This window comes from Oreochromis aureus, linkage group 5, assembly GCF_013358895.1.
Source record: "Oreochromis aureus strain Israel breed Guangdong linkage group 5, ZZ_aureus, whole genome shotgun sequence".
NCBI classification, from domain to species: Eukaryota; Metazoa; Chordata; class Actinopteri; order Cichliformes; family Cichlidae; genus Oreochromis; species Oreochromis aureus.
The window spans coordinates 8,658,356-8,682,492 of record NC_052946.1 but is presented as its reverse complement, the minus strand read 5'-3'; the positions used below and the strand labels follow the sequence as shown (position 1 = coordinate 8,682,492).

The 24,137-nt window shown below is 43.4% G+C and overlaps 1 protein-coding gene across 3 annotated transcripts in view; it reads right to left on the bottom strand.

Annotated features, from left to right (window-relative positions):
* Positions 1–24,137, bottom strand: part of pdzrn3b (PDZ domain containing RING finger 3b) — a 101,230-nt gene that overhangs the window by 5,349 nt on the left and 71,744 nt on the right. For 2 of the 3 annotated variants that reach the window (XM_031748473.2, XM_031748474.2), the window contains one exon: positions 1,042–1,295. In XM_031748473.2, the coding sequence (XP_031604333.1) occupies positions 1,042–1,295 (254 nt within the window). Of the gene's footprint in view, positions 1–1,041; positions 1,296–14,076; positions 14,488–24,137 lie in introns of those variants that run through there. The other variant, XM_031748475.2, reaches the window with a different exon arrangement.

The following is a 24,137-nucleotide window of genomic DNA, read 5'->3' as shown; positions in this document are numbered from 1 at the left end:
CGTGTTATTAATTTGTCTCGGAAATCAATTAAAGAAATCGCTATTATTCATTAAAGGGCGACTCCTGCTGCCACAGAGTGGAAAGTATAGCCAGGCTCCAGGGCTCACACACACGGAGTCAGAAACAAAAGATGCATTTTGAGAATATGCAAATGAGCACGGCCATCATTTTAATGTGGCTGCGTGCCCTGGAGGAGCTGTCATCTCCCGAGAGTGACAGGGACATTTTCCCTTCAAACTTCCACCCTCGTGTTGCACGATCGCAGCGGTGCATTCTGCAGAGCAAGATAAGCTCTTTCAATTAGCATGTGAGGTAAAACGTTGGATGGTGACCAAAACTGGCATGACCTTTCCAACACTGCCGAGTTCTAACAACAAAGATTTCGACAGTCTTCTCCATTTGGTAACCACCCTTCTTTACCCTCAGTGGCAAAAAGGAATTTCTGAACAAGCAAGTTGTGAAAAAGGCGTGAGGGGTCTTTTGCAACTGAGGGTGAGTGTGCTTAACTGCAGCTGGCCTTGCTTTAAACTAAGGAAACAGGAGAAGCTTAAGAAGCTTTTAAGAAGATGAAGAAACGTGGTCCAGAAAGGCTGGCGACACATAAAGGCTTATGAGACCCTTTCAAATGTATCCTTTTTTTAAAACCACTGGCAGACGGTTTAATTAATCACCTCAAATTTGAGATTAGTTTAATGTGTAACTTGAACACTTTGAATTGGTGACAGGTGAAGTAATTGTTAGCAACACAGTTTCACTGACATTCCATGGTCTCTGCTAATGTCTTCATTTGTGTATGTCCCATAAACTCAGTTTATAACAGCTTAAACGTGAGGAACTACCAGGCCCGACATCTACAGTTATTTAATGTTCAAATGTGTGTCCCACATATAATTTAAAGAATAAACTGCCTTCTCTATATTTAAAACAAGAGTTCTCTGACTACTCTTGAAATTGTCTGTCTCCAGTTGTTCTTGTGCTGTTTTGTGCTCACTAACTTGCAAGGTTGAACTCCTTGAGTAAAACAACGAGCTGGTACTTACTCCTCTGGAAGCAGATACTCCTCCAGCTCCGAGATTGGGGGCGAAGAGGGGGGCAGATTGGTGAGGGCCATGATGTGCTGGAGGGTGATGTCCGTCTGGGTGCTGATGTCTGTGACTTGGGTGTCAACGGCAGGGTTGGCCACTTTGGGGTAAGGGGCCCGACGTAGAACCTGGACCACGATGGGTTCCTTGGCGGTGCGGAAGGCCTCCACCGCCTGGTCGTGCGTGGCCTTTGAGAGGTCTTTGCCATTGACCTGGAAGGAGGAAGGAGACACCAAGGTCAATAACCATGATAGTAATGGAGAAGGTTATTTTTCTATTTGGTGCTGAGATCTCTCTGTGAAGCTCACATGTCACACTATGCCCACACAAACTCAGAAGCAATGTTCTGTTTGAAAAATGACTCATTACCGCCTCAGCTTGTTTTACAGGGTCACAGTTGGACCACGCAGAGTAAGACCTTAATTAGGAAGAGTCTCTCTTTAATTAATTAAGGTTATTAGCCATGGCTGCATGAAGAAGCCCTCGTTTAGCTAAGTAATTTCTTAGCAGAGGATAAATTTGACCTCCCGTCAGAGACAGTGGAGTGGGTGCCAGGCGCTAACCTGAGAAGATTAATTTGAGCAAAAAAGCTGCAGCGAGTCGCGAAGAACAGGCTAATTAAGTGTGGCTGAGCCACTTAAAGTGTCTGAGTGCTGATGAGAGATGAGCACAGACCCTCAAAAGAACGTGTCACCAGACCCAGTGTGACTTGCACGCAGATCTACGCTGTCCAAGAAGGTCACGACTGGGTGTGCAAATTAGATCTGAGGTTTATCGCTATAGGCTAAATCTTACAGGAAGTCTACTGGAGGATCGACACTGGGAGCAAATCCAAAACAAGCGGCAGCTCGCTAAACTTTATTAACAGGATGTAAACCGCAGCCTGGGTCAGTACACTTTATCGGGGTTTACACAGAGCTGCCGTTCCGCTCTCAATCACCACGTCATGTGGAATTTTTTGGTCTGTGATTCCCGGATGTGTTGAGAGCTTTGATAGAATCTGAGCCTGAGGGTCTTCTCATTTCACAGGTCTCCTCCTCCTGCTTCTCCGCTGCCTTTGCACACACACACACACGCACACACACGCTCATTTCTTCCTAGAATGAAGCTACTTTCTCACATCAGTATGTAGTTTGCAGGTCATTAGGCATGTCATGAATCTCCAGCATCCCTTCTTCACTCTTCTTCACATCTGACACACATGCAAGTCCCCGTCTGAGGATTAATTTTCTGATAAGCATGTAGGTGGTTGCTGTGCCTGCCCCCAGCTATAGCAGTGTCATTCCAATTCATAGCACAGTTTGCAGACTTAACTGTAGTCCGACACATCAGAAGTAGCAGCAATATTAAAACACCTCCAGGGGGATAACGGTGGTATATACACAAAACCTGACTTTGACCCAGAGAACCTAAAAAGTGAAGGTATATTTTTATAAAAGGACGTATACCAAAAAGTGCTAGGCTTGAGTATGTGCTAAAAGAGAAAGGATGAAGAAGGCTGGAAAACGGAGGAAACACTGTGGGGAGAGGCCATGTGCCCGCTAATAACCAGAGCAGATTAATGCTAATCCTGGGTTTGCAGGATAATTGGATCATCACAGTGGACTTTAAACTTTTTCTACATTAAAACTTGGCCAAAAAAAATTAATAGCTCGTCTATTTGCGGTTTGCTCGGAATAATTCAACGGTGACAAAAGTTTTAGCATATCAGAGAATACTAATGTAAGAAATTCAATCAGTCCAGACCTCATGTCTGTACTGATCTTTGTTTCCCACAGCAGGCCACGATGTTGCACATCAGCTGAGGAAAACAAGCGCCTTTGTGCCTTCTCCCCTCTGCACGCAGGCTCCAGCAGTTAAACCTGGTTGCCAGGAATCCCGAGCCTACTTGAAGGCAGTGAACCAGAGACAAAGCCTTTAGTCCCCTTCTTGTTGTGCCTACAGCATTCTGCCTCAGTGCTTTCAATAGGGGGAGAGAGTCTCCTCCCAACTGTGGAGGGGGTCCCACAGCCTCCATTCACTAGGCTCACCTCTGACACGGAGCGACCCTTTGCGGCACACTGGGAAAAAACACACAACACTCTCCCAACACAATACACAATGCCTCGGCACCGCTGAGACCCCCAAACTGCGCCGTGTCAAACCCGCGCCTCAACTCAGCTGCAGTTCAGCAGCTCCTGAAGAGCGCACAACTCAGTTTACACGCGCAGCCAAACAAGCCAGACTTTAACAGGTTTAGCAGCTGTAACTGAAGGCCGAGTTCGCCTCGAGATGTGTTCTTCACGCTGACACCACGATGACTGACATGCAGAAATTACTCCGTCATCCTCCGGCGCATCCTCTGAGAGGCCTCTCTTAAATCCGTTTTAATGACAAGAGGGCGGCAAAGCCCCACTTAAAGGAATACTAATTAGTTCGAAATCAAACGACCGTTGCAGTGGTGGAATTTACACAGCTGTGGCTTTGTTATTCACCAATTTTCTTTCAATAAATTATCACCTCTGAAGCAAAAGCAGAGCAGACGACCTGTATCACAGGACTTTCGTGCTACGGAGCGCTCTTCCTCGGTGCTTCGTGTGGTAGCTGTGTCAGTCTTCAGCCTGCTGGGTAATAATAAGGGGCAGCAGGTGTGAGCCATCGAGCTCAGATGCTCTGGAAGGCAAATCAGGCTGGATTGAGATGTTGATGTGGGACTCTCTGTGCATTGTCTCTTCAGTGATTGGTAACCTGCTGCCAGAAATGCTTATCTGCCAGGCAGTGGGCTTCATCTCTTTGATTATTATATTCATATTACACTGCATGGAGCGAGGCGGCCTCTGTTTTCCATTTCTATTTAGTCTTTATTTAATCAGATATTCCCAGTGAAATCAAGCTTCTTTAAATATGAGAATGATTATGATGAAAAACAAGGGAAATAACTGTAATCAAGGATAATAAATGTAATAGACACGACGGTTCTCTAAGCTCTGCTGTAACTCAAGCTTTTTTTTCATGCTTGCCACATGTGTACTGTACCACATCATCGCTCATAAGGTGGAATGGGTTATCTGCTAATTGAACGGTGGCTGCTTCTGCAGTCTAAGTGATGCCGGGTAAGATACTAAACTCCAAACTTTCCCATATGCATCCATCAGTGAGGGGTGTGCGTGTGTGCACTTGAAGACACAGAGTAAAAAGTGGCTTTATGAATTTTTGCTGTGGTGGAGAAAAATAAAGGGCACTCCACCACAAATTATAGTCGTAGTTTTGAATCGGACACTGTTATCACTCATAATTTCAACTCGCCAATCATGTTGATGTGATGTCATAGCTCTGCAATTTAGGGTAAGGGCTGGAAAAATACAAAATGCTTGCTTGTCAGCGTTGCCTTCAAGGCTTTTTGCTTTAGGGAAGTCAGCTCAGGGAGTTTAAAGAGTGTCAAAGCCTGCATAAGGAAGAGGGCAGGGTGGATGAATATGTCAATAAAAGTATTAATGAGCAGCTTGCTTTAAGTGGCTGGTTGCAATGACATAAATACTGATGTTGTAGGAATGACACCAGTAGTGATGCTTTTTTCCTTCCTGCAGGCTCACATTACATTCAGCCGATTTCAGTTTGTATGTGGGAGGCGGAAATGGATATTATTATTATTATTATTATTATTATTATTATTATTATTATTATCATCATTGCACAAAAGAACAAGAGGGTGATGCTAACTGCAACCTGCATCCAGGATAGAAACAACCGCATTAAGATGCTAACACAACTTTGGCTCTTTGCAAGCTTCTGCACAAACAGCATGCTAACACAAAGCTAGCAAAGAACCCAGAGTGAAACAACAAAGGCAGTGATGAGCAGTCAGGCTTCAAGCCCTTAAAGTCCACGCTGGTTTTCATCCTTGCTTTGCGTTGTTGGCTTTGTGTAGTAAAAGAAAGATCCTACGTGTGTCCTTGTTAGGATAGCGGGATTAGTAGTAATGTAAGAAATAGTGTGACAAATTGCATTCTACGGATAAGTAATGAACTACGTTACTTTTAATAAAAGTAACAAGAAATTTATAATACATTGCTTTTTTTGAATAACAGTCCCAACACTGGACACCAGCATGGCAAAGTCTACTGCAGCTAATGACAAATGGAAATGCTATGAAAATGATCCAGTATGCTAACACAAGCATTTTGGATCAGCTAAAATGAGACTAAACCAGCCCGCTACACTACAATGCCAGTAAGACAGCCCCCCTCCCACCAGTTCTAATCATCATCATACAGGAAAGGCTTTGCAGTATATTAAGTGAATGTAGCATTAGTCTTTGATATGGCTATTGAATCACCACATAATCCTTTAATAAAGAGGAGAGCCAGTGTTTCTGTTCCTTGGGGAGATGCAGCGAGGTGAGCAGAGTGGAAACTCTGCCAGACACACGGTGCCTTTGACAGCGTGGCAGAGGAAACCCTGGGAACTTCACTCTATAGTCGAGCATTTTCAAGCAGTTTGAAAGCCGGAGCACTCGTCCTTCTAGTTGGGTACACTTCTTAGACAAATTCTTCCAAATCTCTATTTCCCAACAGAGAGGAGCGCTGACATTATAGAGAGCAGGAAGGCTTATATTCAGTGGGGCCTATACTACGTTTGAGTGGCAGCCTGAATGTAGGTCATTCTACTCATAAAGCACAGCTAATCCCTCTTTTATTTCACTTTAAAGCATTTTCATGAGAGAAAAAAACCTAAAACCTGAGAAGCAATTGATGATTTCTGTGCACACTTAAAGTGTTTTTTTTTAAAAGTCTTTAAAAATCTGCATTTTGTTTTTTAACTGACCAGACAGGAAACTCTCCACAGCAGGAGGCTTAGAAACACAGCAGTCTTTATTTACAGCAGCCTGCGAGCTTACAGAGGATTACAGAACAAACAGCTAAAAACTTAATGCTGGCTGAAAGAGATACTGCTGTTTACTTTCACCTAATCTGATTGAAGCATGGGACATTGGCTTCTTAATTGATCAGCTGTGGATAAAACAGATTACTTCCAGTACTCTTTCTGCTCCCCATCTCAGGCCTAATGAGCCCAAATGAAGGTGTGATGTGTGTCTGATGAAGATGCTGAACTTCACCTCACTCTATTCGTCTTCTGCTTTTAATCTCTCTATAATAGTCTTTTCAAATAGACTATTACACATCATTTTTAAACAGCTTTTGCATGCCTCTCTCTCCCACTGAGCTTGTGTAGCCCGGTCTGCCTGAGCAGAGTGTGGGGAACATCATTCTCTGCCCCTCAGCACATGTATGAAATTACAGGTATAAGGCAAAGTGCAGGGTCAGGTTCACGGGGCTGCTCATATCAGCAGTCAGGTTGAAACCTAAGGATTGTGCCATGTTTCATTAATACACTTATCTCACACCAGTGCCTCAGGCGCCCCCTAACTGTCCAGCCACACAGATGTCGACCCACACTATAAACACACACTTACCCCATCACAGCTCTTTGCCAGGGCCAAGTCCATTTGTCCATGGCAGCAAAGACATTTTTACTCTTAGGGGAGAGGAAGGGGGGGGGGACAGAAAACTAAATACGAAAAGCCACAATCTGTGTCGAGATGGGACATACTGGAGCCATCCATGGCCATAACTACATTATACTAGGACACTAAATCAGAAAAAGAGCTCTTAGTCAATACCATGCTGGGAGAGGCCAGATAATGAAAAACATCCAGAAATCAAACATGTACTTCCAAGGTCCTGGTGCTGGATACCAAGACACCTCCAGAGGATCTGTGTGACCCTGAGGGGATCAGAGCTATTTTGGCTAACAGCATTAAGTAGGTATTAAGTGGGTAACAGTATTAACTGTTGTGGCTGAGTGGTGTATATAAGTACATGAATAAAGCCCCGCTTACAAGGTTCATGAACACTTATTATATAATCACCAATCTTTTAATCATGTACCTGCTGTGACAATCAGGGTGAAGCACTGCTGTTCCTATAAAACAACAGCTGAGTGAAACTAATTAGGAGGCCTTTACTATGAGCACACACCTAACTAATTAGAAGACAACCTATTCAAAGCTGACTAGGACCTATTCTATCATCTTAGAATGGCATTGGGTCGCTGGCTGGTGTTTGTCCATAACAATGACGACAGTTTAAGCCAGTTCAACTTGGAAGGTTTTACTAGTCTTTTGAAATACTATTTAAATGAAGTGAGATTGATTAAGCTGGTTCAAAATAATTATTGAGTGAGCAAAGACAACGTTAATTTAAAAAAAGAAAAAGAACGACAAAATTGTTCAACTTTACCTGTTTGTCAAAGTCAATATGAATTTTATTTATAGAGCAAATCTCACTGTACTAAAACACAATGTGCTTAAAATATAAATCTATCTAGGTTTATGTACTCTATTATATTTTCATATGATGTGTATAGGTTATAGCTTTTAAGTACCATATGGAGTTATAGTTGTGAGTAGTTTGTCAAAGCTTTTGGTAACTGGCCCTTGTCTTATTATTGTGTCATTGTTGTTACAACACGGATGCTCTTATCAAGTAATCTTCTAGTTGTTTAAATGAGAAGAAAAAAGAATCATGCCACTAAAAGAGAAGAGTATTTTTCTGCAATTAGAAACTGTGTAAAAAATCTTTGTATCAAAATAAAGCCACACTTGTGAGACTTAATCAGAGGCGTAAATATTACAGAAGATGGTACTTTGTCAAAGTAACTGAGGATGGAAATAAGATTTTTTTTGCCTAACTTCTTTTTTTGGATTTTATAGCATAAAAACCCTTTACTGTCTGCCGCAGCATATTTTCAAACTCCAATAAAATTGTGAATCGACATAATTACATTATCTGTGCAAAGACTGATGCTGGTGAAGTGAAACACGGCAAAGTTGCAGTGAAGACATAGCCTGGTGTTTTGCACGACACTCGCAGTCAATCTTTTAAATGTAACTGGGCAGAAAATGCTGATTTTCTGACAGGAAATGGATCTAAGCCATTGTGGGAGATGGGAGTTTGTCAGGAAATGAGACACAACCGCGATTTTTAAAGTTTTGGAAGCCTTGCTACCCTGCTGTTCAAACCTTCTGTTTGCAAACGACAAACAAATAAGGAGAATACTTGCTTTAAGGGATTCAGAAGGGAGCTAAAATGGGCTCGTGTCAGACAGTGGCTGAAATGAGGGACTTCACCCTGACTGCAAATAAGATAAAAAAGGATTATTCTGAACTGTGAATCACACAAAGCCACTCTAGTAGGGGTTGGCAAAAGCATAAGAGCATGACTTTAATTAGTACTTACTTGTCAGTTATTTCCACTGGTGGAAAAGCTACATCAAAGTAATGATAGCTTTGTAGGGGATTAGCTTGTAGGTTCAGTTTCAGCTAAATCTGAAGTTGGCAGGCTAATACATCCCTTCTGGTTTATTCAGACCACCAAGAAATCAGCTAACACAACAACGATATCAGGTTAACCAAAGACTGTGCATTTGTTGTGCTTCCTTTGACAATTCCTCCTAAAAAACAAAAGAAAAATTGTTTTGGCAATTGTGTGGCAGAGACTGGTTGAGTTAATCTCTCAAGAAATATCTAACACTATCTCATGCTACACCCATTAAGTGTGCCAATATTCTGTCAAAGTCCATTAAAGGTCTGTTTGAGAGACTCACAGCTGGCTCGCAGTGTTATTCTGCTGTACTGTCAGCATCGTGTTATGTCCCTGTGATCCCTCTCTGCCATTTGCTTTAGGCTCACACTAAGTACACAGGCTCCTGTGAGTGCTCCCCCGTGGCAGTCAGCCACCTGCTCCAGTGTTTAACAGATGTGATGGCACACCGGGACCGATCTTCGCCGTTATTAAAAGCACACAGTGCCGGGCTCCGCCGGCCATGCTCAAGCGCTGGCGACCCCTGCTTCGTCTCTGCATGCTGTCCGTGTCAGGCTTCGTTACGGGGTGCCAAGGAGCAGGCAGAGCTTTGAAGACAGAGGGGGTCTCTGACAGCGGGACAAGGGGGGTGGAGGACTGACTGGATGAAGAAAGTATTTTGTACAAATATTTCCATCTCATTTTTCTGTCTGCCTGGTGGAGAAGATGTCGCACTGAGACCATCTGGCGCTATGACAACTTGGCTTCTTGAGCCGAGCGTGACATCTTAGCAGCATTCAATCAGAAATGTGGCTAATTAGGCAGCGATGCGTGGAAAGCTCCGGATAGGAAATGTTCCAGCGGACTCATTTGCAAACTTCTTTTGCTCAGCAGATCAGTCGCTTTTGGTTTAATATGCATGGAACAGAAGAAAATAAAAAAATACAGAGAGCGAGAGCTAAGAAAGCAAAAGATTTAGCAGACAAACAACAGTCCAGATCAGTTCAGCATGGATCTGAGCCACAGTGGGCAGTTTGTGCTGAGGCTCTAATTAAGCTCCGGGTCTCATAAGAGCTGCTGCACGGCGCCACAGCCATTACGGAGCGCTTCTGAGAGATTAAGTGCCATAGGACTGTCAAACAGAGTTTCCAAGGCCTCTACCTTCTAGTCTCTGACAAAAGCAGCTGAGCTTACATCTCCACACGGCGCTTACCTCGAAGCTTTGAAGAAAGGGGCCGAGGGTTCAGCGCTGTCAGAGGGGTCAAGTTTAAAAGGGAGCGCTGAGCCCACTGCAGCTCAGGCCTTTAATGATCGTGACGAAAAGGGAAAACACTTCTACAGACCGCCGCGTTGGCTGCGATTAATAGACCCTAACCGTGTTTGATCTCCAGAATGGCTCTATTGACAGTCAGCGCTGTAAACAAAAAAAATCTGCAATTCCTTGGAGACAGTAATGTATGCAGATCCTCTTAATGAATTCTTCCCAAACAGATTGCTCAAGTTACCAAGTCAACTGAGTGTTTCGAATCCTGCCAGGACTGCTTAAAAATGCCTCGAGGTAGAAAAAAAACAAACAAGCAGAAAAAAAAAAAGATGTGCAACTCTGCTGACTTTTATAGAACAGTGCAAAACCATATTTCTCATACTCCCAACATGGGATTTAGAGCTAAGGTGTTTAATGAACTGGAAAGATTTCAAGTGTTCATGGATTATTAAGTCCTTGGAGAGATGACGAGCAGAGTGGAGCGGGCGCCGTGCCAGGGCCGCTGATCAAGAGGATCTGCCTGTGTGTTATCAGTGAGGAGAGGGGGAAAAAAACGACTTCCCAGAATCGCCCCCAGAGGTACAAGCTGAGAATTTGCTCACATATAATATTTCACTCATCGCCTTCTACTGTACTATGAAAGAGCATGCAGAGCAAACATGCACTACATATTCATTTTACCGAATGGTTTATGCATGAGTGCCAGAGCTATGCGCCCGCCTTCAGTCAGACTAAGCTCTAATGAGCTCGCAGCCACCATCAGACTGCAGAGACAAAGCATTCAGAAACCAGGCTTCAGTGCAATTTGCACACTTTACATCAAATATTGCAATAAATAAGTAAATAAATTTAAAAAAAAAGAAAAATTAAACAAGTTGCACAGCAGATAATTACTTCAATCAAAAACAAAGTCCGCCCTATGCAGGGCAACACTTGTGGTCTGATCCCGGTGGAGATGTTTACCAGAGGAACCATTACTCTGAGGAGAGGAGCTGAATCACTGAATCAATACCGAAGCAGTCTGAATCACTCGTTTTGACAGTTAGCGTTTCTCAGACCGCCTTTCGGAGCTCATCGTCTGTGACAGACGTAATTCTTCGCCGCCCGACAGATTTTACCCTCTCTTCATTTCTGCAGTAAAGGCGTTTCAAGAAGCTGTAAACTTGTTTTTATTAGCCGCAAATTGATTTACTCAGTGGAAGCAAAACAAGTCATACAAGCCTTCAGGAAAAAAGCTGCAGGTTGAAAGAGACAAACACAACACCATGTTAGGGCCTGAAACACTCGCTTTTAGTCAACAGATTGAAAACACTTTGATACAGCGACACTCTCTCCTTTCAAAAGTGATATCGGATGTTGTAAACCTGACATTTTCTGGGCCTTTAAATCTAAGATGACACTAGATAAGACTGATCTCACAGTGAAAGACGAAAATGGTTATTTACAGGGACGCTGCAAGCACGAAACCATTCCATTACCAGTCTATACATCACGCCGGGTAGATCTCATGGGACACTGTCACACTAATTGGACTGACACTAAAAACTAAAATACACGGTTAACCATGTGTTGGTAAAAAGTGACAAGTAACCTTAAATTTACAATATGTTTTGAAGAAAACCAAAAAGGACAAAACAACCCCCCCAAAAAAATCATGCATTCTGACAGTTTAGGATTAGTGTGATGATCATTCATGCAGCAGATCATCGCACTGATGCATATTTAATGATTTAACCCCTGCAATAGCCTGCAGTCAGGTAGCATGTGTCTCAGCTTGGCTATCATTAACTAATGCTAGAAGGAAAGTTAAAGACAGTGGATCCCCCCCAATGCTAGTAGGACACATGTAATGATTAAACACTAAATGTGTCGGGACGGGTCGAGGGGTTGGACTAAGTCTGTCTGTACTGTAACACATAACAGACTGATAACAGATTAGTTCACTAGAGCCCGCTTCCTTTGCTCCACTATTTCAATTTAAAGGAAAAGCACAGCAAATAAATACTTGACCTGATCACAATTGACTTTGCTTTAGTTTCAGGACAGAGAAGCAATTCTTCTATTAAAACTTCCTATTAAAACTATTAAAAGTACTAATGATAGAAAAGCCCAATTTGGAGCCGTCCAATAAAAGTTAAAGCATTTACAGTCAGTGATTGTTTAAGCAATGTTGGCACTGTGAGACTTGGCTCTTTTTGTCTGTTATAGGTGAACATAAAACTAATATTTTTGACATTGGAGCCATTGGTAAGACAACACAAGACGCATAAAAACATGTATTTTCCCCCCTTTTTTTAAAGTTACAAAACAACAGTAACCCGTAAGACAAAAAGCAAGCCAAGTCTCATTACACCACAGAACAAAAGAATTCCTCACATTTTAAAATATAATGTACACCAGAAGTAGGAAAAAAAAAAAAAGATGAGATCTGTGCTGTCATGCGAGGGAGCCGATTGGCTTGTTAGAGGCACAGAAGCCTCAGTGAAACAGATGATCTGTGCTGCTGAAGCCGGCACTCCGACTTTCTCCACAGACTGACTCACTGACACGAAAGCCGTGAGTTGGAAAGGTGGGTGAGCGCTCTCCCGATCCGGAGCATCAGATGACACAAGGATGGAAGTTAAAGCAGAACAAAAAGAAGTGACGCACATTTCCATAAACTGTGTTTTTGGTTGGTGGGCTTTCTGACCTCAGTATTAGCACCCATAATCCATTTATTATACCCCTGAATACAAGCCCCCCCTCCTTTTTCCTTTCAGAGAATCAAAACCTTTTAGTCTTTTTCCCCCCAGAACAGACCTGATCAAAGCCAAACTATTTGCAGGCACAATGTAAGACTCCCTCCTGTTATCTACCCTGGGAGCTTTTCTTAACAAGAAAAAAAGAATAAAAAAAGGCGAGGATAATGAGTGAGATCCACAGAGAGCTTGATCATTACATTCATTTAAACCAGCCGCTAGCCACCGGCACCCTGTGCAGTAAATGGAGATGTAATTTGGTGTGATAGGAGGATAACACTTGGCTGGGCTCCATTATAGATGAAAAGACAGTGAGGGAGGGGGGAAGAGAAAAAAAACACAACAAAAAAGCAGATTTGAGTGTGTGTCAGAAAGCAGCGCTCACAAAGATGTTCAACACAGTCTGTCAGAGTCGCGCACTGTCTGCTGTCAGATGGGTCAGTGTTTTCACTCATTAGAGCAGACTGACACTTGAATCCAAAACGCTCTCACATGAATACACCAGCACTCTGGATGTGTTGTCTCAATTGAATCTGACACCGCAGGAAAGCTCGCGGGGATCAGAGAACGGCAACATGTTGTAGGGTTTTGTCCCGAAGCGTGAACAGCTTCTCTGCTCAAAGAACACGCAAACACACTCACATGATACATCCAGCTAAATTTCACAATGGAACTGTTTTTTGTTTTTGTTTTAATGCCGCAGTCTTATGGTGATTGACAATTTTGAGAAGAGAGATGAAGAAGGTGGGTTCACACAGAGGTCGCCTCGGTAAGAAAAGTAGAATTGCTTAGATCACTTTCAACATAAAAAAAAAAAAAAGTTATGTTTCGCATACTTTTTTCCACATGAACCCAAAAGAACCAACAAAAGTTTAACACTACAAAAGCACTGAGGCAACTTTATTTTCTTCATCAATTCTTGCGTTCCCTTTTCTCAGCCCAACAGCCAAAAAAATAGATAATTTACAGCATTATGAGATGGAATAAAAGTTGCATATGCTCATTTTTTTGGAAGTGATACTTAAGTGGGAAAATCCTGAGTATGTTTAAGGAGCAACTTGGATCCATAAAAAGTGCTAAAAAACAGACAAGTTCAGGGCTCTTGGGAGAAAATGCTCTCCCTGCTTGTTAATGACGCATCTGCCTGGTCCAGTTTCTTTGGTGGGAAGAAAAAATGCACAACAAGCACCCGAGTGTTAAACATAAACTTTAGTCAAAGTCAAACTGGGGTTAAAGCTCGGAAAGCTCCGAGTCAGCATTCAACTGACAATGAGGAGGTGGGTTAGCGATCGACACACACTAGCAGACACACTGAGGGAGCCGTCGCCTCTTCGTCACCCCCTCCTCCTTTAAACCACAGCGCGCCACCTCTCACTGACCCCTGTGACCGGCGTTCAGGCTACTCAGCTGCGAGAGCTCCGGCCGGCAACAGCTCAACTCCACTCCACTCTCTTCCAACTCCCACTCAGCCGGTGACCTTCCCCCAGAGACGCAAACTAACTGAGCTGCAGTTCAACAAAGTCTGGGAGCTACCAAACCAGACTGTGGCTCTTATGGAAACTGCAAAAAACAACAAAACAACCTACAAAAAGAAAGAAAAAAAAAGAAGAAGCTGCTCCTCCTGAGGCCTGAAGAAGCTTGGTCACAGTACCTGGCACACTTCGTAGAGTAGTTTATATTGCTCCTCGGGCTTCTGCAGGGTACAGAGGCTGCATCCCATGGTGGAGGAGATCACACCATCCACGCTCTCCCTCGAGCCAAGAAGAAGAGAAGCAGCAGTTATCTTGTTTCTTCTTCTTTTCCTCTCTGAACTCACTCCCACTCCAGTGCGATGTGTCTTTCTTCCACAGCCGCACGACAACTTGGGCTGACAGGATTGACTTCCCCCTAGCTTGTGGCTCTATCTCGCCACTCAGCCTCGTCCTTCACACAACACACACTCATGCACACACAACACACACTCATGCACACACACATACACACTGACCGCCCCCCTTCCTCCTTGCTTCACATGTCTCCCTCCCACTCCGTCGCTCTCCAGCTTCCTGCTCAGCTTTTGGAGGCCAGCAACTGAGATCGGCTTTATACAACCCTCATGTTTATTAAGCAGCTGCTCATTGAATATTCATGAAGGGTGGGGCTAGTTCATGAATGTGAGGAGGGGGGGTGGTGGTCATCAGGCTAGAGAAAGTCTTCTTAATTAATAAGCATCATTAGATCCTTTGTCTAGAAACAAGCTGAGTGATGGAAAGCATTTTAATATCCTGGCAGGACAAATATACTAAAGAGACTCCAGGAGCTTCTTTCTAGCCAGACTTTTAATTTGAAATTCAAAGTGCTTTGAGAAAGCCTTCATCTCTGACAGCAGGACGTACACATCCAGCGCTGCGCTTTGCAGCTTTTACCCTTTCTGTGCCCCTTGTTAAATTAGCACTTGGTGACCTCTGGTATACTAATCCAGCATTCTTTCCTCGTGTTTTTCTTTCCAAATACACAAGGCCCACAGCCAGTGAAAACAAATAAACCAGATAAATATTTATGCTGGCCCTCTGTGGCGCAGTTGGACAAACTTTACCCAGCGGAGCATCTGAAGCGTAGCGACATACAGTTAGTTCTCGGGGTCCTTCACGGTGTCCGCTACCCTGCCAGCGCACGACGGGTAACGGCTCCATAAGCCAGACCTGGCATCTGTCCGACTGTTTGCTCGTGTGCCACGCAGCCAAGCACAGATAAATGCTCACAGGGGGCAGCAAGAGGGGCAACCAAAGCGTTCGAGTGTTATTTGCAGGCATCACAGTGGAGAAAAACATTAGATTTTTTTTTTTTGTAAGAGGCATGTATGTATGTATGTATGTATGTGATAAAAACGATCATTGCAGGACTTCACTGTATGATATCGTCACCTCTTCATGATCTGATCGCATAGTTGATGTGAATTTTCAAGGACTGAAGTGCTAAGCCGCAAGCCTGGATAGATTTCATGGCAGGAGTTAGGGTTTCTCCTGTAAGACCTACCACTAACTGCTGGCGGTGGAAGGCATTTCCTCCAGCCAGATGTGTCCTGTGATCTCTATCAGCTTCACCGCTGCTCCAAAACCGCTGCAATACAAGTGAGCAGAGGCTGGGGTTGTTTAAAAAAAACGAAAGAAACAGAAAGTAGCTACTTTTTTTATTTACCTCCTGGAGAAAGTAATTTGTTACAGTACTTGTTGTATTACTTTTGCAGATTTTACTTAGCAGCCTGTTTAGCACAAAGCAGATGAAAACTAGCCGATAGAGGCCATCACACAAAATGCACTGTACGTCTCTGCTTCTGTTACCTGTAGAAAAAGCAAGTTTTTGCTGCTTAGCTGGGGTTGGCATACACTGCATTTGAGACTTAATCTCTTTCCCAGCTGGCTTTGTAACATAATAATAACAGTAATTTTTATAGGGAAGAGGTTTAACGTGGAAATACTGTTCCTGGACTGGGCAAAATTTGCTGTCTATCAAATACTTTTTCCATTTGTGCAATAATTCAGAAATAGCAGTGTGGATATCGCCATTTAGATACACAAATTTAGATTCCCATCTCCCATATGTCACATGACTTGTTTTGCAAAAGTGTGCATACAAAGTACATTGGATGATTTTTTTCTAATCCAGCCATCCTGCAGATATAACAACATACACCTTTTCAGGCATAACATTATATCAGACTTGTTTGTCCAGCGCGTCCCACAGATTCTCGACAGGATTGAGATCTGAAGAATTCGGAGGCTTTGTGAACACCTCACATTCGTTGTTGTGCTTCTCAAACCGTTCCTGAACCAGGTTGCGTTATCCTGCTGAAAGAGGCCGCAGCCATCAGGGAGTACTGTTTCCATAAAAGGGTGGACATGATCTGTAACAATGCTTAGGTAGGTGGTAAGTAACATCTACACGAATGGCAGGACGCAAGGTTTCCTTGCAGACGCAACACTGAACTTACATCCAGCTGAATGCCGCATTTTTTCATCAACTAATACAAAAATGTTTCAAAAATACACATAACAATAAGAGCATGCAGCAATTTTCAAGGTTTTGATCTTTGACAGTTTGTTGCTACAAGCAGACTCACTGTATTGTGTTAAATGGTACGACTGGTCTTGGCAAAACAGCCTACAGCAAACCTCACATTTTTGTTTTGTTTTTACAGAATTTCCCATTTTTATTCAGTTCCTCTAATTTCTCATTTACATATGACCACTTGGAGGGGAATCTGACTAATAAGATTTGACTTATCCATTTAATCTCCGTGTTTGTATTCCTTTCCAGCGTCTTTCAAACAAAGCCTTGCGTTAGATAAATTCCTCTTTCCCACAATCTTAGCTGCACAGAACTCTGGACAACGTTAAAAGGAGTTCCTTAAGGCAAGAGACAAAAACTTGCCTCGGGCCAACCAAGAAGGTATCTGTGTAAATTTGACAATTGTTCATCATCACTGCAGGCTTTTGCTTGTCTGGGTGCTATAGGCTCAAAACGTTGATCCAGAGTAGCATGAAAACTCATTCTACGCTCACATTAGCTGTACTGTTGTGCCTGGGGCTGGGATCAGTGGAGGGTTCAAGCCGGCGCTGTTGCCTGGATAATCTTTCTTTCACACTGAGATTATCCCATTCGCCAAGTCAAAACGAAGACAGCACTCCGATACGAACAACTGCGCTAAAGGTTACGGCAGCTGGAGCAGAAAAATAAAAAATGTGCATATTAATAAACAATCAGCAGAGGTGAAATATAGAGTTAGGAAGTCAACTGAGAACCTGTTCAACCACAGCTGGCAGGAAAAGCGCCTGCACATCGTCTTTGTGTCTGAGATTTAATTTTGTCATTGCTGATTGAATTTCTCGCCCTCTCTGGCAACAAAACCGTCCTCCATCGTGTGCGGTGGTCTGATCAGTGGGCTCGGCAGACAGACACACACATGCACGCGCACACGGACACTCTTCAGCTTTTATTCATTACTGGCATAGACATGACACGGTCTCAGAGGTTCCATCTCAGCGGGATCGAGACCAAACAATAATAATGTCATACGGTTTGTTATAATAAACATCAACATTTTTTCATGGCGACCAGAGGGCTCGAGGTTACCACATCCCCTTCCAATTACCAGCGTGCTGCTTTCATAGTGTGCGGATGCTGCTGTGCACTTGATCAATGCTCAGTTGAATCATTCATATTCATAGAGGCTGCCTGGCGGTGTGTTCGTGTCCCACTGGGCCCAGTTTAAAAGTCATGACTTTAGCCGGAGCCACCGAGGGATCAGGTGGCGATCGCTGCAGCGTGCACCATCCCTATGTGCTTTATACCGTTCTAATGCATCGTCTCCTCCTCCCCCGGGCCACTTTATTCAGCTCGCATAACTTCAGAAACTGACAATTTTTCTTGAAGTCACAAACTAAAGCTTACACAGCTACAACTGCAACTGCTAGCATTTTAATGTAGCATCACTAATAAACTCTATCCCTGCTACTGCCATTTTAATTACAATCTGATGACACATGTGATTTGCACATGCTGTCCTTTATCTTTAGTCTTGTGATGCACCTCACAGCGTTAATGAATTCTACCTCATCGTGTTATAACTGAAACTGCACTTCTTTCCTGCGACCCAACCAAGTAGTGTCTGGAGAAAAACATAGTGCAAGTGAAGCTGAATATAAACCATGTTCAAGTCTTGTGATTTAAGCCCCCACCACACCACCTGCTCTTAAAAAACCCCCCCATCAATTACAACTTTATTGTTGTCTTTTAGATGAATGTGTGATCAGAATGTGATTTGCAGTCTAGGGGGTCAGTAAATACTATATAAATCCAAGTACATTGCATTTAGATGCACTAAGCAGTATTCTTTAACCTCGTACAGTAATCCTTCAGATAATGTCCATAGATTATAGTAACCATGATTGAACTAAAGTGAAATGAATGACTGCTGACATTATTTCCTTGTTTAACCACAAAATCTAAGTAAATGGCAAAGGTAAGCAACAGAAATCCACAGTTTTATCTAATAAAGGGAAGAGTTACAGCCAGGCATCTAGTATTAGTAAAGAAGCAACATTTGGTAAAGGATGCGGTTATTTTAAAATTGTGGTTACTTGCTGCCTTGTTGAGAGGAACCTTAAAAGTTCAATTCAACATTTATGTTGTATGAACTTCATGCTGTCAACTAGTCAGTTTATCATTAACTTTCTTCAAGCAAAACTAAAACTATTTTATGACCTTTATCTATTTTTGTTTAAACATTCGTACATAAACTAAAAGCCTATTGCAGTTTTGCAGTTTGTATGACCAGAAGCTAAGCAATAAATGGAGTATGCAGTGAGTTAGACCTACTGCTGTATAAAAATCCACACTGTAGTTTTAACCTTTAATCCCTTTACTGTCTGAATATTTACTGTACATTGTGGTTTTCACACATGCACCTTGGTGCTGAACTTTTCACGACTTTAAACAAAGACATGCAGGTGACAACGTAAATGTCTGGTTTAAGTGGACATTAAACTGTTTCCTTAAGTGAGACAACGTCCAGACCTTTTCCTCCCAACGCTGTCTCAAGTTCATGTGTAAAAACTGCTTCTGACTGAGAAGTAACGGCACACTGTGTTTCGGTTCATGTGCAGGTCCACTGTCGATCTATTTAACATGTATGTAACCTGACCGCATGTTTCAGCCTACCTCACCAAGCCAATTTATTAGCCATTTATCTTTCAGTCATCAGAGAAGAGAAAGGATTAAAAAAGAAAAAAAAGAAAGTGGAGGTAAGAGGGTGTGGAGAGGAAATCTACAGAAGGTGACGACGTGGCAACATGCGAAGTAACTGGAAACTGATGGCTAAGAGTGATAACACAAAGGAAAAAGGCATAATGTCCAGGTCCTCTCACACCACTCTAATGTGCTGTCCAGACAGCAGGATGAGGGAAACAGAGAGAGAGAGGGAGGAGGGGTGGAAGATTGGGAATGATAGATTGATGGAGGGGAAAACTAGACTGGCTGCAGATTTGTCTAACGTGGCTTTGTGTTGTATAAAGTGTCACTGTTCTGTGCGGCGATGGAGTCTGTACTAACGTCACTTCACGTCATGTTGCTTGAGGTCAGGCGAAGACTTTCCGCTGTCTGTAACTCCTCATGTTTTTGTGGTGAGACGCCACAAATGCTGACTAACATAAACAGGAAGACGCTCAAGTTTTCCAACAAGAGCGGATAATGAGCTGTTTGGGTTGCTACTTACAGGACACCACTTTCTAATAAGCACACATTCAAATCCTTGTGCACATCAGACAAACCAGTACCGATTCATAAAGACATATTTTTATAAAAGAAGTAGTGGTCAATGATACTGCACTGTACCTGATACGGGATATTTAAAAACACCTGTTCTTTATACAGTAAGTTGTTAGCAAATGGATTTTACTATGCAGCCCATCGACAGGGAAATTAAAATATATCAAGCAGTTGAATATCCAGTGGAGGGTTCACCAAGATGAACTGAATCGTAGTTTCTCACACAAAGACTTAGCTGCACAGGTATGTTAACAGCTATCCGAGCATATCTGGTGACATGTGTTTTTTAAAACCTTTCTTCATCTCTCTGAAAGATTCGCGCATTAGTGGGTTGGATACATTAGGGAACCGGTTGGACATTTTATCATCAAAGTTGATGTTAGAAGCGGGAAAAGTGGGCAAGTGGACAGATTTGAGTGAGTTTGACAAGGACCAAACAGTTATTACTAGAAGACTGGACAGAGCATCTCCAAAACTGCAGCTCTTGTGGGGTGTTCCTGGTCTGCAGTGGTATCTAGCAAAGTGATCCAAGTAAAGAACAGCGGTGAACCAGGAACAGGGTCATCAGCGGCCAAGATTCATTGATACAGGTGGGGAGTGAAGGCGGTCCGATTCAACAGATGAGCAGAGGTACACGTCAAACTGCCGAAAAATTTCAAATGGTTCAGGGATGGTTTGATGAGCACAACAATGAGTTTGAGGTGTTCACTCGGACTCCAAATTCCCCGGATCTCAATCCAATCGAGCATCAGTGGCATGTGCTGGACAAACATGGACTTACAAACTTACAGGATCCATTATTCTCTTGGTGTCGGATACCACAGCACACCTTCAGTGGTCTAGTGCAGCGGCCCCCAACCTTTTTTGCGCCACGGGCCGGTTTATGTCTGACATTATTTTCACAGACTGGCCTTTAAGGTGTCGCGGATAAATACAACAAATAAAACCAGTACAGGTACCAAAAAAAAAAAAAAAGGGAAGATTTATTCATAACACATGGGAAAAAACCCAGGGAAACTGAGTTAACGATAAAAACCGATAAAAACCCTGAAAACCATAAATTTCACACCCGAGCCTCAACTCTCGCAGCCCGGTACCAAACGACTCACGGACCGGTACCAGTCCGTGGCCTGGGGGCTGGGGACCGCTGGTCTAGTGGAGTCCATACACCTTGATGGCTAAGGGCTGTTTTGGGGGGACCACCACAACATTAGTCAGGTGTTCATAATATTATGGCTGATTAGAGTGGACATCTGTGGGAAACACTGCTTACTCATCATAATTAGTGCTGCTCAACCAGTGAAAATACTCTTCTAACATCTTCCAGTCCTTTGGATAAACTGCAGCATGGCATGAGCGTTCCCAGGTATGGCAGCGTCATAGAAGAGCTGCCATTTGACTGATTTTGCAAGATTATATGATTTTGTAACATTTCCCTTTTTTGAAAAGATTACTATGAATAAAGTTCAGGCAAACGCAAAACCATATTATTAAAATTCTATACCGAACCATGAAATTTCTCTGTCAACAGGTTTGGCCCAGCATAGATGGACTCTACTCAGTTGATTTTGGCCCCGGCTCTGTAGCCCACCCCCTCCACCCCCACACTCCATTTGGCTGTGGCCTGAGCCCTCATATCAGCCCTGTAATCTGCAGAGGATATGAGAGGAGAAGGGAGCTATAATACCACCGTGTTAATGGAGATGCCAGATGAGCAAACAGGAGAGCCAAGACGGAGCGAGAGCTAACACGAGGGACGCTAAAAGAAGGTGTGAAGAAGAGGAAGAAGACAGACACGCGAGACAGACAGAATCCACAGAGGAGGGAACGGGGCAGAAACAGAAACTAAATGTGTGGAGGAGTTTAATGAGTCTCCAGATCCTCTCAACAGTACCGCTGGGGCCTAAGCATGCGAGGATCAGTGTGTATGTGGGTGCAAGAGTGTGTGTGTGTGTGTGCGTGCACCTCTGAAACACAGGGCTGTGCATAATTTATCAGACAGCTGTCAGCTTTGTACTCCTATTTACTTTGCGAGCCAGATCCCGTGCCAACAGGGACCCGAGCCAGCGGGAATGACAGCCACCGAAACGATTTAATTGGAGACTCAAACAATTAATAATGCCATCACTATCTCTTCAGAGTAATTACTTAAGTATGGAGGGGATGTTAACAAGACTGATATGCTAAAATGCTATGATAATGCCCCTTTCATACACAAACAGCCGTGACGCTGGATGTTTTTAGGATACAGTTTTTTCCCTCCTTCTCTTTTTTTGTTAACAAAAGATATAAATCTGTAAACCTGGTGTCTTCTTTCCAGGCTCCCCAAGGCGGTTTCCCATTATCAACAACTCGACAGTAAAATGCACATAATTTTGCTCCAGGTTGTTTAAAGTCACCTTCACTTTCCAGGGTTTGGAAAACAGCTTCAGGCAGGCATTCGTTGGTGCGCTGCATTCACTGAGATGGTTTGAACAAACATCGCGCCACAAAAGCAATTATCAGTTTTTTTGTGTGGCATCGCCGGAGTGCGACAAGTGTGAAAGAATCAGCATTTTCCCAAAAAGATTTCTGTCAAGCTACCCCACAAAAAAAAAAAAAAAAACACAAACAACTCTCGCAAAAAAAAGAGAGCAAAGAACAGCTTTCTGGTTCTCTGAGCAAACAAGTGCCAAGTGGATGCAGGCATGGATTTGAGTGTAAATTAATTGGTCTCAGTGCAGGCAGTGAATCTCTTGGCTTGGTCCCCTCCCAGCTGACTGGCCTGTAAGCTACCACCACCACCAATGAGAGACCTGTACTTGGCTTCACAAGAAGGCTAGTAAAATTACCGCCTAACCTTTGCCACTATAAAAACGTCTCCACCGCTGTGTTATAGCAGGGTATCACAAACTTCTATTTACGTGCTAATTATCCAAATGCCACGACATTCCTGCAGAAGATAACTCATGGCGCTTGTCAACACAGTTATTAGGTGGGATATTAAAAGGAGTTCATATTTCATCCCCCTCTCCTGCAGAGAGAGCAGGGCTTTGCGGCGACGTGACTCCGCTCTGAGGCTCCTTGTAGGGCTCTGCCAGCTCTGCAGTCCTCACAGAGTTCCTGTCACCAGCTAATTCCCCCCCAAGCCTTCATCACTCCTGGCTGTTCCAGCATGTTGGCAGCCAAAGTCACCAACAAAGGCCTCCAGCTAGACCGGGTGCAGAGTGAGACAGTGTGGGCAAACACAGCGAGGATACAGTAGGCAGAGCTGGGAAGCTGACAGTGAGTGGATTGGTTCTGGACCGAGGTTCAAAAGAGACAAGCGGATGAGTTGGACAAAGAAAACAAAACAAAACAAAAAAAACCAGTGTCCGTGTAGATTTAACAGCCTTTCCCCTTTGCAGATCAGTTTCACAGCTTCAGAGCTGGATTTGACAGCTGAGTTTCTCCAATAACACATTACAGTTGGCGCTTAAAAGGCTGAGGAGATCCTCCGTTACCTGCAGGGCTGGCAGGTAGATCATGTGTCCACAGCTGTTGCTGATGGTTAGGTCAGTGTTGTAACTCATAGCAATGAGATGCAAGCTGCAAAACACTTTGGATAAGGGATATAGAAACACAATCGAGCCTTAGGGGATTGAAAACTCCTTAGCTCTTCCTCGTGTGCTTACAATTACAAGCTCTGAATCTGAGAAGTGCTCTATTCAGCAAGAAAATGATTGGCAATGGGAATAACAGTGCCCACTCTCACAATGTTTACACGTAACAGTAAATGTGTTTGGGTTGCTGTATAGGAAAGGGGGAATAAATCAGCCTCTCTTAGTGAAAGGTTCTGAAAAGTGACTTACAGCCTAAGGCCTTATCTCATTACATTACAGTGCTCTCCCAAATGAAAGGCTCTGAGTGGGAGCTGAGGTCACTGAAAGGTAAGTGACTGACATGTCGCTTGACATCACTCAAATGTCTCAATACCCAGAAGGACAGCTGAGTTTAACAGCCTGAAGCCTGCTGTGATAAATGAGTCCACTACCCTGGAGGGGAAAATATTAGGTTTTACACACACTGCAGTCTTTAGCAGTTGAAGGAAATTGAATGAAACTACGAGTGATGCTAACTGGATGTCTTGGCCAGTCGGTAAATCTCTTTACAACGTGACCTGTGGCCCATTAGTCAGGCCGAGGCAGTGACCTCTAAGGCCTTGGGGGGAAGCGACTCGCAGCCTCCCCGATGTTCTCGCCGAACGAGTGAGCAATTTCAAAGTGAGACGTCTGCTCCTCCTCAGTGTCAAGCTCCACTGGCTGCCTGATGGCACATCTTAAACATCACTTTGACTGATGGTTAGCGCTTCACATGTGGCTGAATAAACCTTTCTATAAAAAGGTAATACACAGGAAAAGATGCAAGAACTTTTAGTCATTTTACCGT